Raw genomic sequence first — 14,295 nt, 5'->3', positions numbered from 1 at the left:
CAAAAAATTATACATCATTATGAGTGCTTACAACTTCCGTTGATGGGCAATGAATTGTGTATTTTAGTTTTTGAAAACTTTCATTTTACCTACTTAGTTGTTTTTGGAAACAAAAAACTGATTTTCAAGTAGAAAATCAAAGGCAAAGTGAAAAACTTGTGTGCCCTGGTGTACAGGATATCAGGACTCCCAATAACCCGAAAGGGAAATTGTTCAGTGATCCTTAAAGAGGAAGAATGTTCGTTATTTCCCTGTTTTTTGCCGTTCTGAATTTTTTAAAAATATAAATATAATTTTAGGGACATATTCTTAAAGAGTTATACTACAAGAATATGCTTTTTTAAAATATCTAAACCAGAATACCCCCTTAAAAAATTTTTTTTTTAATTTTTAATCCAGTATTTGGGATTACAAATTTAAAAAAAATGATAGTTCAAATATTAATTCAATTATTTTTTAATAAATATTTTGCAACCCTGTGTGTAGATTCAAGTGTTTTTGTTATAACTTCAAATTTTAAATTATTATCAAACTATTTTACACAAGCAAAGTTGTTTTTTACGTTTTTTACTACAAATAATAATTTAAAATATTTTAAAATGTCTTGAAAAGTTTTTAAAACTTTTAAAAAATATGTAAGTCGCGTAAAAAAATAATTAATTAAATTTATTAATTTTCTTATGAAGCGATTTTCAGAAAATGACATGTTGTCATCGAATATATTTCGCAAATCGATTAGTTCATTTCAAAAACGTGTTTCAATCAAAAAGTAAACACATATCATATTAGAACTTTGTTTATTTTATTTTTTCCTGAATGATATGCATTCCTGATTAAATCGATCGCAAATCGATTAGTTCATTTCAAAAACGTTTTTCAATCAAAAAGTAAACACGTATCATATTAGAACTTTGTTTATTTTTTCCTGAATGATATGCATTCCTGATTAAATGCTAGATTCGAGATGATATTGTATTTTCTTGAACTAAACTCTTACGCTCTACTAAGCTATATAAAACCCATATACATATGATACATTGTAAAGCTTATATGTAAGTGCATTATCTCTTCACTGATAACACTATTACTATAACTATTTTCCAGAGAATTTTGCTGCAAACTTTAATAATTATACTTAACTGTCTGATCAGAGAATAAATCTAATGAATAATACCGCTAATATTCTAAAAATATGTCGTCGTAACTTTCGTCGGTGAAAATTTTACATGAGAAAGTTTCCAAAACTAAAATTTTTCGAACACGGTTACTAAAACTCAAAAAAAAAAATAGAAAAATGTCGAGCTACCTCAAATCAATGAACGTTTTTTTAATTTTTTATTGTATTTTTGATACTCCACGCATTCAATTCTTAGGGTGCCTAAATCCTCTGTTGCATTTAATTTAATTTCACTACACAATTTGTGACATTTATGGCTTTTAATGACTGTCAAGCACGCATGCAGTAGCTTGTTGATAGATGGTAGGTGTCAGCTGTCATCAGCAGTGTTGCATTTTTAGATCATAATGCACCGGAAATTCGATAAAAAAATCGTGTCAACCGATTTATCTAAGAACACAACAAATTGATTTAGAAGAATTTTTGTATGTTAAACTTTGAATATATAGTTTATATTTATTCGAAGCAATACATTTAATTTTTATTTATACATATAAACAAATATTTTTAGAAATTTATTGTGAAAAAGTGGCTTTGAAAGCAAGGTCATATAATTTATCTTGAAATAATTACCATTGTGAGGAATATTTAAACCGTTATTGTAACATGTTGGAAGAGCGTAGCATTCATGTTCTCAAAAGCGCGCAAGCGCGTATCCAAGTTCTCGATCAGCTGATAAACACGATCGAATTTTTGTTCATATATGCCCACAATAGCTTTAAGCTCCCTACGTAAGCTCTCCACCTCTCCTTGCGGATAGTTTTGCAGCTGTTCTAGTTCATCCACAATATTTGCACTACTGCTAGGCCGATCATTACTTGTGTCGTTGTCTTCCACATCCTCTATGCGATACATACACGCTATATCGTTGATATATTCACCCGGAAATTCGCTGTCCATCACATCATGACCGTAAGCTATGCTGTGCGGCTTTAGCAGCATATCCATAAGTATATTCAAATTGTAGCAGTTCCAATCATTGCCGCGTATATCGAAATGCTGCAAGTTCTCCAAATACTTGAAGTTTTGCGGATTGATCTCGCGCAGCTGATTGTAAGAAACATTGAGAAAGTTCAATTGCGTCTGCGCGGCTATCGCCTCGACGGGCAATTGCTGCAAGCCCGTATTGCCAAGATTCAAACGTTTCAACGAGTTCGCCAACCATGGTGTGGGCAGTGTGATCAATTGTGGATTGTCGCTTAAATCGAGTACTTGCAGCTCGTTGGCGCGCGACAGCGAGGCAACCTGTTGCAACGAATTGTTACGCAGTGTCAACGTTTTTAGTTGTTCCGGCTGTGCAAAGTACAGCTCTTGTATCCGATTGTAGCTGAAATCGACGTTGCGTACATAACCGTAAATGTTGACACGTGTGAGCGTACAATTGGCGGCGTTCAAATTCTGCAATTGCAACATCAATACGAGTGTGCGTAATTTGCGATTATTTCCAATATCCAAAATAATAAATTTTGACTGACGTCGAAACGTGTGCTCATCAATATGCTCGAGCCGATTATCGCTTAGCGTGAGTATCAATACATTCAAATTATTGGTGAAGAGTTGATTGTTTAGCGTGCGTAAGCGATTGTTATCCAAACGTAACTCCTCCAACGCGTTCAAATCATCGAACAGCCCCTTCGGTAGTTGTGTTAGGCGATTATTACTCAAATCCAAATAACGCAACTCTGTCAAACCATCAAAACTATCGCTATCCAATTGTATCAAGCGATTCGTATCGAGGAAGAGATATTGTAGATCGCTCGCGTATTTGAAAGTGCTATCGGTGATCGCTTGCAGGCGATTGTTGGAGAGCAATAGAATGCGTAAATTTTGTGCCATAAGAAAAGACTCCCACGTCAGTACTTGTATAGAGCAATTACGCATATCCAACTCTTTAACGCTCACCGCATAGAAGAGGTTTAGCGGAAAGCGTGCAAATGTCGTATTCTCAAAGATCAGCGTATCGTAGTTGCGCGCATTCACAATATCATAGGTGGTATCCTCTTTATTGATATGTACCTCGGTTTTAATACCAAAGAAGGCCACTTCATCCAGCCGTTCATAGTGAAAATTGTAGCAATGTCTCTCGAGACAGTTCTCGTCCATACTCTCGATGTTACGTAGTTGCGGTCGCGTATCTTCAAAATTGTTTGTGTTCTCAAAATTATTCGGGAATTGTGTGGTTCTTATTGTAGTCGTCGCCTCAGCAGCGTTGGTGGGCGTATTATCATCCAACTCGAACGATTGCAAGCTCAGCTCCAAGTTGTCTTCAGCTGTGCCGGAGTCGAAGTTTGTGTCTACATTTTCCTCGCTTTGTGCGGCACTCGACGCGAGTAGGCAAAGTGCCAAAAATAAGAGCGTATGCGCAAATTCGCGTTTCAAAGGCATGTTTCAAACAGCGGCGCTTGTAATTTACGTGATATTTTGACGTTTTTTTTTAAATCTTTGTATATATATTTTCCGCAAAAAAATTTTGTTTTGCGCGACGCTAAGCGGCCTTATTTCGCATCCCTTAACAACTGTGTGTGTTGTTGAATTTTTATTCGATTTTAGCAATTTGCTCCGTATTCGCCAACACTCGCCTTTTGACTGATCTCATTAATGCAATCAAATATTTCGTGCAAAAATTTGCTATAATTTCGCTGATCTGCTCAATGTGTGTGCTCGCTCTAAATATGTAATTGTGTTGTATGTTCCATTTCAATGATATTTTATTAAAAATGATTTGTTTTTGCTTTGTGTTTTCATAAACAAAAAAAAAAAATTAATAATGAAACAATATTTTTTGCAAATTCTACAAAATCGTTGGTTTTGTTGTTGTGCTGCTCATAATAGATCATCACTTTGCTTTATTTATATATGACCTTTACCGTTTTCATTGTAGCATTTTCGTTTTTATTGATATTTCTCTATTTAATTTTATATTTATTTTAATTTTGTTTTGTTTATTTTCCGTATAAATAATAGGGCATCGTATTATTTTCGCATTTGTTGTCATTGTTCCGCCTTAAAAGAAAATTACGCTCGTGCTTTACTCAATGTCTGTCTGTCTATCTGTTTGTATGCAAGTATGGGTGCACATTTGCATACAAAAATATTTGTACTTCACTCGTTAATACACTTTGGTACCAAATTATATAGAAAATGATATAAAATACCATATTTAGTATTATGTGTTTAACGCTTTCCAAACATCACATCATCCCGCCCGAGGCACGAGTATAGTCCCTAATTAAGCGCACATAGCTACGCCATATAACTTAGTATAGTGCTCGTAGAGCTTTATGCATTCAAGCCCTTTTTGTACAGTTAATTCTAATAACATTTACGCTGATAATAACCGTGAAGCGATTAAAATAGTTACGCTTGAGTAAATTTAGCTGGCGGTATAGTTGGGTGAGCTTTTTCTGATATTATTTTTCAATTAGAGCGAGTTATTATAATGAGAGTTATTATAACGGTAGCTGATAATTTTTAGAGAAATTCACTCTTGACGATATCAATTGTCATTCCATATTGTTCTTGTTCAAGTGGACATTCTGGATTTAGATCCAAAACCAAATCTCTTCAATAACCCAGTGATCACCTTCAAGAAAGAGCCCTGAGACTTGCATACTTGCTGCAAACTGAAATATGTTTATTTTTAAAGCTAACAACACTAATTAAAAAATTTATCGGAAATAACTTATTTAATAACAGTTAAGTTTGGATGAGTTGTATTTTTTAATAAAACCACGAACCTCGTGTAACTGTACTTTATTAGTTCTGGCGAAGCTTCAGATTGCAGTAAACTCGTTCCAAGTTTATTTATAAATTAAAAAATTTTTACTTATGGATACAAATATTTCTGGATTTCGATATATAGTTCAAAAATATAACGGTGATTGCCCAACTTAACTCCAAAAAAGACTCAACTCTTTTTTTCACAAAACTTGCAGAAAACAACTGCATTTCCATATCAAATTCTTTTAAATCACTTTAAGGAATGATTATGCCCAACTATACCAGTTTAGTTACACAAATATATCCCTATTTAGGAGAGATTCATCCAATGTAAACATTTCAACCTTTTCTATGTATGCTACACAATACAATTCATTATTTATTCTCTCACGAGCTTGAGGAGAATCACATTAAATAGTCATTGCTATAGCTATTCCGCTTTAGCTCCAATCTGATAAGTACCTTGTATGCCACTGAAACATTATCGCGACTATAAACATCTAAACACCGAAAACGGTACTTTTTATATATTTATCGAATACTTGTTATCCTTATTACTCGTAAAAAAATAAAAGGTTGAGTTATAAATTCAAATTTACTGCAAAATTATTTGCATACGAGGTTTGTTTAAAAAGTGTCGTGAATTTTGTATTTCTTAAGAAAGTGTTTATTTATTCATCAATATCTAGTTTGTGCCCTTCAAAGTAATCAACGGTAGATATAATGCTCTTTTGCCAGCGTTGTTTCCAATCTTCAGTCGTAGCGTCGCGTCGTACTTTTATGGGCCTCTTCAGTTTTGGGAACAAAAAAAGTGACGGAGCACCAGGCTTGGGAAATATGGTGGCTGCGGCACCATTAATGTGTTGTTTTTCGGCCAAAAACGAGGTTTGTTCAAACTGTATCGCGAATTTTGAATTTTCGCGGGCTACATGTATCGCATCTTCATCGAAAACTACTTACGTAATAGCGTAAGTGCATTATATCTACCATAGGGGGGATTATTTTGAAGGGGACAAATTATGGTAGATATTCATGAACAAATAAACACTCTCTTTAGGAATACAAAATTCGCGATAATTTTTGAACAAACCTTGTATACATTATACTATACAATAAAATATTATTTAAAATTGTTTGCATTTCAATATAATAGTTATTGCGTTAAATTATAATTTCTTCCTATTATCACTTTAGCTACTTGAAGCGGAATCAATTTTTAAGCTCCCAAAAAACTTGAACACATTTGATTTGCAATGTTGATAATAAATTCAACAAAAATACAAGTCGATATATGTATATATCAGTATATTATAGTCAAGCCGCAAACTCACTCTGTACTTAACTGATTCGAACGCGAAAAAATATGAAAAAAATCAGCGATAATGGCAACCGATAAAGAAAACAAGGCGAACATATAAAACTCAAACAAAATGCTGAAAACATATTGTGACAAATCTTTTGGAATACCTTGATTAATCGTTTCTAAAAACGGAAAAGTCAAAGTATGTTCGTGATATGAGCCGCAAAAATAATTATTGTAATAATGATTCAAAACTTTTATACATAAGTATATTTATTTTATTTTTAATTTCTCATTAGTAGAGATATTATTTATTAATATTAAAGATAATAAATTTATTTTTTAACTCAATGGGTTTTTATTTTAATTTTACAATCCCGAAATTTTAGGGACAAATATTGGCGTTCCGAAATTTCATAAAGCACTTACAAAAAGGCAAAATAATTATAAATTTTGCTTTCGCAGCTCTACTTACTCTCTTAAGGCGTAAATTTTACAAATATTATTTCAAATTGCAGAATTAATACAAACATATAATATAATTATATAAATTACGTTAGATTAGATGGCTGATCGCTCAGCAAGACGTAGAGTCACACTTAGGCTGTTCTGAACAGTGCTTTGTGAAGCCATACGAAAAACTCCTGTAGTATAGTTTAATAGCTTTGCCTCAAAATTATATTAGAGAGTTTTAAGAAATCAATATATGCGCGAGTATATATGCTATATATGACCCATATTTAGCAACCTTCCATTTCTATTTTTATATGCTATATTTTACAAAGCATTGTAAATCCCGAAAATTTTGTATTATTGTCAATAATAATATTTATGTAATATAAACTTTATAGTATAACCATAATAATATTTATATGCCGTGAATCCCGAAATTTTCGGGACTAAAAAGCATTCGGGATTTTTCAAAAGTTACTAAGTCCCATTTCAAACTTGTGTATATAGACATTAATATTAGTGATTATATAATCTCAATATGATGATATTAATCTTAAACAAAAATGTAGTGATGTCAACCCCGCATTATATCGCATTTTTAAATCCGAAATTTTTCGAGATTTTATATTATTTCTAGTAGTATATGGGGTATAATATATTTGATATCACGTACTTGCATATATTTTTGTTTTTTATGCACTTGTTTTATTTGCCAAAGTGCCTGAGTGTCCGATAAGGTTGACAATTTGTTTTGCCACTTGTCGGCGATAAATCTAAAAAATACGAGACATTTCGCTAAAAAACTAGCTAGAGTAAAAATTAAACAATAAAATCTGCGGCTAATTGTGTTCAAATGAAAATAAAAGATTTGTTGCCTTTTAAAAGGCTCAACAGTTACTTTTCGTTGTTCTTTTTATCTTTTTTCTGCAATTACATTGTAATCAAACAAACTTGCTGTGGAAATACCCCAACGCTTGCACGAATATCAACAAGTGACTCACTTTGTATTATTATGTATCTATTGCTAAAAGCTATAAATTACCCACATTACTAAATGCAATTAAGCTTGTGTTATTTCTTTTAATGAATCGAGGTACTAATTGCTAGTGAGAACCGCCGTGTTAAGATCGAAAGTGTAATTTAGATAATTCACCATACACAATCGCACTCAATAATTGATTGAGTGGGAGGAGGTATTGAGTCTATACTCTATACTTAGCCTACGCAATCACGTTTTAATTATGTACAAAATTAGAAACGCTTTCGAAAGAGACACACGATTTTGAAATTCAATTTTATTAAATCATAGTTATTTTATACATATATTATATTATATTTCTTCACATTTCTACTTCACCAAAATGTTATTCGGCTCACTCATCTTCTTTAAGAATTTTACAGCACTCTGGATAGTTGTGTTTCGTGATTCAATATTTGGGTTTGGTTGTAAGAGGATGATACGATATCAATCACATAAAAAGCTGAGTCCGCGACAGATTGTTATATGCACCTTAATGATCCTGAATATTGTTCGGCTAATAACAGTTATATGAACTAACGAAAATTCTAGTTACTCGCTGGTTTTGAGAAGCAACTTCTCTCGTAGTTCACATGATTTATTTCTACCTAAACTCAAGTATTTTATCAGAGTTCTATTTGTTTTTATACTCTCGCAACCTGTTGCTACAGAGTATAATAGTTTTGTTCACCTAATGGTTGTTTGTATCACCTAAAACTAATCGAGTTAGATATAGGGTTATGTATACATAAATGATCAGGATGAACGAGTTGAAATCCGGGTGACTGTCTGTCCGTCCGTCCGTCCGTGCAAGCTCTAACTTGAGTAAAAATTGAGATATCTTTATGAAACTTGGTAGACATGTTTCTTGGTACCGTGAGACGGTCGGTATTGCAGATGGGCGTAATCGGACCACTGCCACGCCCACAAAATGCCATTAATCAAAAACAAATAAATTGCCATAACTAAGCTCCGCAATAAGATACAAAACTGTTATTTGGTACACAGTATCACATTAGGGAGGGGCATCTGCAGTTAAAAGTTTTTGTGCAAAGTGCAGTTTTTTTTTAAAAGTGGGCGTGGTCCCGCCTCTAATAGGTTTAATGTGCATATCTCCTAAACCGCTAATGCTATAATAACAAAATTCACTGGAAGCAAATGTTTTTAGCACTTCTATTGACGGTGTGAAAATAGTTGAAATCGGGTCGCAACTCCGCCCACTCCCCATATAACGGTACTGTTAAAAACTACTAAAAGCGCGATAAATCAAACACTTAACACGCCAGAGACATTAAATTTTATCTCTGGGATGGTATGAGATGACTTTATAGGAACCGCGGTCAAAATTAGACAGTGGGCGTGGCACAGGTGAAAACCCATATCTTGAGATCTGCTTAACCTATTTCAACAAAATTCGGTACATAACGTTATTTATATATTTCTATGTTATAGTGCGAAAATGGGCGAAATCGGACTACAACCACGCCTATTTCCCATACAACACCTTTTTCAATTCCATCTGATTCTTTCACTTTCCACTATGCATATCAAGCAACAATGATTATATCGAGGTAAAACTTTGCGTGAATAATACGCTTAAGGTATGACACCTTGTGACCAAAAATTGTCTAAATCGAACCAAAACTGTTCAAGCCCCTAAGTACTAAATATGTGGATCCCAGTGCCTATAGTTGACCTTCTACCGAACATATCAGCCAATCCAAAAAGAAATCTCAAACGAGTATACCATTTGACTTTGCGAGAGTATAAAATGTTCGGTTACATCCGAACTTAGCCCTTCCTTACTTGTTTGGTTTCGGTTTTTGGTACCTTGAGTAGATAGAAAAATTTCCGTTAAATCTCCCAAATATACTCTTTTTTCATTTATATGGAAAACTAATGCAATTCTTGCTACATAAATATGTGAAGGCCAAAAGCTTTCAAAGACGTTGGTTGGGAGACGTTGCTCGATGAGGCTCCGTGTCAAACGCAGGAAAAGCTTCCTTCAGCACTGTGAGTCACTCGCCAAGCCATTTCATTCGAAAAGCGACCTCAATACCAAGAGAGGCACGAAAAAGTCACGTTGCCTTACGTTGCCAAAGCTGTTTAAACGTACCTATAAACGCTTAAGTGTGAAGTCCTACCCCAAAGGCCATATTGACCAGATATTGCAACGTCCGATTATTATTTGTGGCGTCGGTTGGCACATGGTCTCGCTCAAAAGCAGTTCCACTCACACGACGACATCGATTTTTGAATAGCTTCACCAGATTAACAGTTTTACCGTAATGGTATTCGTGCTATGCCAGAAAGATGGAAAAGAGTTGTGACAAGCGATGGGCAATACTTCGAATAATTCATTTGTAACCATTTTCTTACAATAAAATTGTATTTTCATTAAAAAAAAAACCAGCGAGAACTTAGTATAATAGGCTTTACCCAATTTATAGCAATATACATACAAGGAGCAAACATGTAAATTCAAATAATTTCCCATCTATTAGTTTGAATTTGTTGCCACGCATTTTTATTTGTTTTTTCAATTGAGACGGCATATGACTTCGTTTAGCGTAAACAATAACAATGAATGGGTACTTAAAGCATATACAAATAGACATACATGTACATAGTTTGTATATATAAAATACAAACAATTAGAATTTAAAGTAAAAAAAATTGATAAATTTCCAATTTAATTTCATTTAAGAATAATTATTTTGATTCCGTTGATTAGTCTCGAGGGAAATGTAAATAAATTCATGCTACTTCAGTGGCACTCAAACTCATTAATTAGTTTTAGTATGCAAAGCCTGATAGCGGCTTCCTCAGGCCTGTTGCTTGAATTTATTTTATACAATATTTTTGTTTACTCGCATAATATAAATATGGTTAAGTTTTTATTTCATTCATAATTATATATATATATATTTTTTTTTTAGTATAGTCTTTGCTGTATATTATATGCTAGATTGCTACTCATCCATTTCAACGAATTTATCACGTACCCTCGCACATACATACATAACTTACGATGTTTACCTTTAAATAACCGACAAGTAAAGCATTTCAATTTAAATCAGATTTTCCTTAATAGTTTTGCTTTGTCCGAGTAATGTTATGATTAAGGCCCATTGACATGACACAAGTTAACTCAATTGTTGCGTTTGCCTGATGACTTTGCGGCAGTTTGTGTGCGAGCGTGTTTGTCATGTGACGGAACAATAAATTATAAATGCTTCTAGGCATACCTTACTTACGTATGCACACATGACAGTTGTGGTATTCACTTGCCGGGTGTTAATGTGTTAAATACTTAATGATGACTTAAGCAAGTGATGACTTTAGGAAATGTGTTTAAGTCACTTCTGAAAATAACAATTGCAATATTTTTCTATTTCTCCAAAAAAAAAATTTCGTTGAAAATTTTCCAAATTATCAAAATCAATAAAGTAATAATTCTCTAAAAAGGTTAATTTTGGAAAATTTTCCGCTCAAAATCAATAAAGTATTTATATATGCCAGTGGGTCCGTCTGACATCGCTGCGTTTGCTCTCGCTCAATTACAATCAATTGACGTCCATTTTATTGTCAATTTGTAATTGTGTAATATTGACAAAATTGAAAGGCAGCTGGCAACAAGGGCAGGAACTAGGCGACTAACAAGCCGCCACACTTGTAATTGCATATGGTTATACATACAAAAATGAAATTGTCGGTAAGAAGCTAAATACTTGTTGACAGCAAGAATTGAGTTAAGAAACAGAAACGTATTGGCGACACGGCGACCTGAGAACTTGTCTAAACAATCACGTGCGCCAAGCGGTGTTGGCAGCTGCAAAATGTAGTATACAACTTCATTCATTTAAACACAATTATCTGGTTAAATCGGCAACGTGATATAGCAAATGAAGGACAAACAAATAAACAATCTAAAATGTCATTAACTTTTGGCTCGAGTGTGTCGTCTAGTTTAGCGCTGCAAGGGAAATTTGCTAATCACACAAATTTCGTGTAATACAGTGGCATGTATTGGAAGTAAAACAGGATATTTGAGTTCTTCAAAATTTCGTTGAAATGCATTTTTGAAGCCTTTCGTAATTTCAAAGTGTTCGCTTCCTCCACGAAACTTCACTATTTTCTTCGCCAAATGCGATCGTTCTTATTTAAATAATAAATAATTCAATTAAAAATAGATTTGCCCAGCAGCTCACAGTTGAAGTCGCCGTTGACCTGTAATTTGGTGCAATTTTCAAAAATAGTAAATATTATATATGTCAACTTCATCGAGAGCACATTAAGTTTTACTTTTCTTCAGTTTTCGGCGCGGTATTACCAATCCACTTCTCCTCCACGATACCGAAATGATGCTACAACTGTCTAGATTGTTATTGTCTGGAGATGTGACCCTCCTTTGACTGGTGTCTCAATTCGTTTTGTTATGACTAAAATGGTATGCAAAAAAATCTCTCCACTCGGTGACCAGATTTATTTGTCGAAATAATATTAAAAAAAAATGTTGAACGTTACTTTGAATCAAACTTAAATAATGACGCTGTATCGTAGAAATTTAGATTTTTTTTAAAGCTTATTTTTAAGAAAGTGTACTAGCGAGTTCATTGTTCCAGATCGAACGAATAATAAATTAGTCAGAAACATTGGATTGTTTAAATATTATTACATTATGGACTTTTTGGTCGAGAGAATTTGGAGAGAATTCTTGACTGTCTTATTACTACATTTCTCCCATCAGCAGTGCCAATTTGCACCTAAGCATAAATCAGCCATACAAATGCAGCTTTATAAAGCATTTGCACATATCTACATACCAAGCGTTATCCTTACATCAACTAAATGCTAAGCTTTTCTAAGAAAAAAACAGCGCAAAAATAATAGCGTGAATGGCAATTGTTGCTTTCCGCCGAAGCGCTTATTCGTTGGTACTACAATGGCTGCGATTATCCACTGTAATAAATAAACAAACCGCCTGGGCGCACTTTATATAATGATGACGCATCCGAATGGCAATGGAAACGAGCGCTCCCAGACCGATGGCGGCGTCCACTTGAGTTGGCAGGTGTACGATTAATAAAAATGGTTTGTCTGCATGTGTTTATTTAGTTGCAACAATGTTGTTGCCAAGAAATAACATAAGTGGCGTCAGTAATGGACACAAACCATTCGCATTTCGTACACTCCGTTACGTTCGTTCGTGGATGGATGGATGGTCAAACGCGTTTGCAGAAGCATTATTAGAAAATGATTTCCTCAATTAATGTTGTTTCCTTTACTTAACTTGTTTATTGTTATCGCTATTGCTACGTTTATTATCGATGACATTGTATGCTTGCAGCAACAAACTTGAGGTTTCGAAACCAGGTAAAAAGTACATACATATGTACTATGTACTATGTACACTCTACCTACAGCGTCTACTAATAGCGATGGACTGATTTTGACAGCTCGTGGCGGCCATGTTTGTTTCAGGATTTGTGGAAAAATTTGTCAGTGTGTTCAGTAAGGCTTGCCATTTCATCATGTTACGTTTTGATTTAGTACAAGACTTGGAAATTGTCCAAGATTATTGTGCAAATTCTCGTTCAAAATTGTCGGCACAACAAAATAAAAAACAAAACCCATATTGAAACCAAATGAGACCCTATATTTATATTATAAGTAAGGTAGTCTATTGATGTTGGTGATAATTGTGGATACATACATACTCAAACATAATTATGTTGAAAGAATGCAACTTTTAGTCTGAAAAACGTTAATAATAGTCTGCAAGATGATTAATGAGCCTTTTTTTTATCTATTGTGTAAAAATTTCTAGTACTTTAAATTAATACAAAGCACTTAGTGGTTCAAGTCGTACATTTTTTCCAGAAAAAAAAACAAATCCACGACAGTGCCAGTCGTCTTGAAGAGGTATGTAGGTAATAAGGTAGACTCATCTCAGTACTTCTTGTCATTGTCTAACTTTTGCGAGCTTGGCTTCCTTTCCTTCAGCCATACACGCTCAGTTTTGGGTATTGAAATTAGTTGTCGTAGCAGATTACGTGAGTCTCGGACGCTTCCTCGCTGAACATACTTTCTATAATTTATGGGGAGTACATAACATATGTCTCAGAGAACATATGTATCTGGCAACATCAGCAATAACCTGATATTTTGAATATTTTTAATTGACAATATCTTAGACCGAAGACTCTTCAGTCCATGTGAAATAAAGTTACGAATATTTTTTTGATAATCGTATGGTTTGTTCAGCTTCATGGGCGTAATGTTATCAAAATTTCCCGCGTTCATTAGCAACTTATCTTAACCAAAAATTTGCATGTTTATGCATTAGCGTAAATATATCGGAATTTTCTATTGATTTATCATGTAAATAGATGTGTATATGGAATGTACACAACTACCATATCAGTATTAGAATTAATCGGAAAATATAAATATTCCATAAATTGCACAAAACACCACAATTATCTTTGATTTCAACTATAATTAAATCACTTTATGAAACCACAAACACTACATTTACCGCAAATAACAATCATCACGTGGTGACCAGACAAACTTACGAGAGTAAAATTGAAAAAAAAACAAGAAACTTCGGTTGCCACCGAA

General features: G+C 33.7%; 2 protein-coding genes across 3 annotated transcripts in view; one reads left to right on the top strand and one right to left on the bottom strand.

Annotated features, from left to right (window-relative positions):
• SNF4Agamma (SNF4/AMP-activated protein kinase gamma subunit) overlaps positions 1–14,295 on the top strand; it is a 172,485-nt gene that overhangs the window by 26,795 nt on the left and 131,395 nt on the right. The gene's annotated exons all lie outside the window — the stretch shown is intronic.
• On the bottom strand, positions 1,584–3,784 carry cDIP (Common Dpr-interacting protein). The gene has a single exon (XM_014247939.3). The coding sequence runs from the start codon at positions 3,560–3,562 to the stop codon at positions 1,766–1,768; it is 1,797 nt and encodes a 598-aa protein (XP_014103414.3). The 5' UTR covers positions 3,563–3,784; the 3' UTR covers positions 1,584–1,765.

The sequence above is a fragment of the Bactrocera oleae genome, chromosome 2, assembly GCF_042242935.1.
Source record: "Bactrocera oleae isolate idBacOlea1 chromosome 2, idBacOlea1, whole genome shotgun sequence".
Classification (NCBI taxonomy): domain Eukaryota; kingdom Metazoa; phylum Arthropoda; class Insecta; order Diptera; family Tephritidae; genus Bactrocera; species Bactrocera oleae.
The sequence above is the reverse complement of the archived record's forward strand: the minus strand, read 5'-3'. Positions and strand labels throughout refer to the sequence as shown.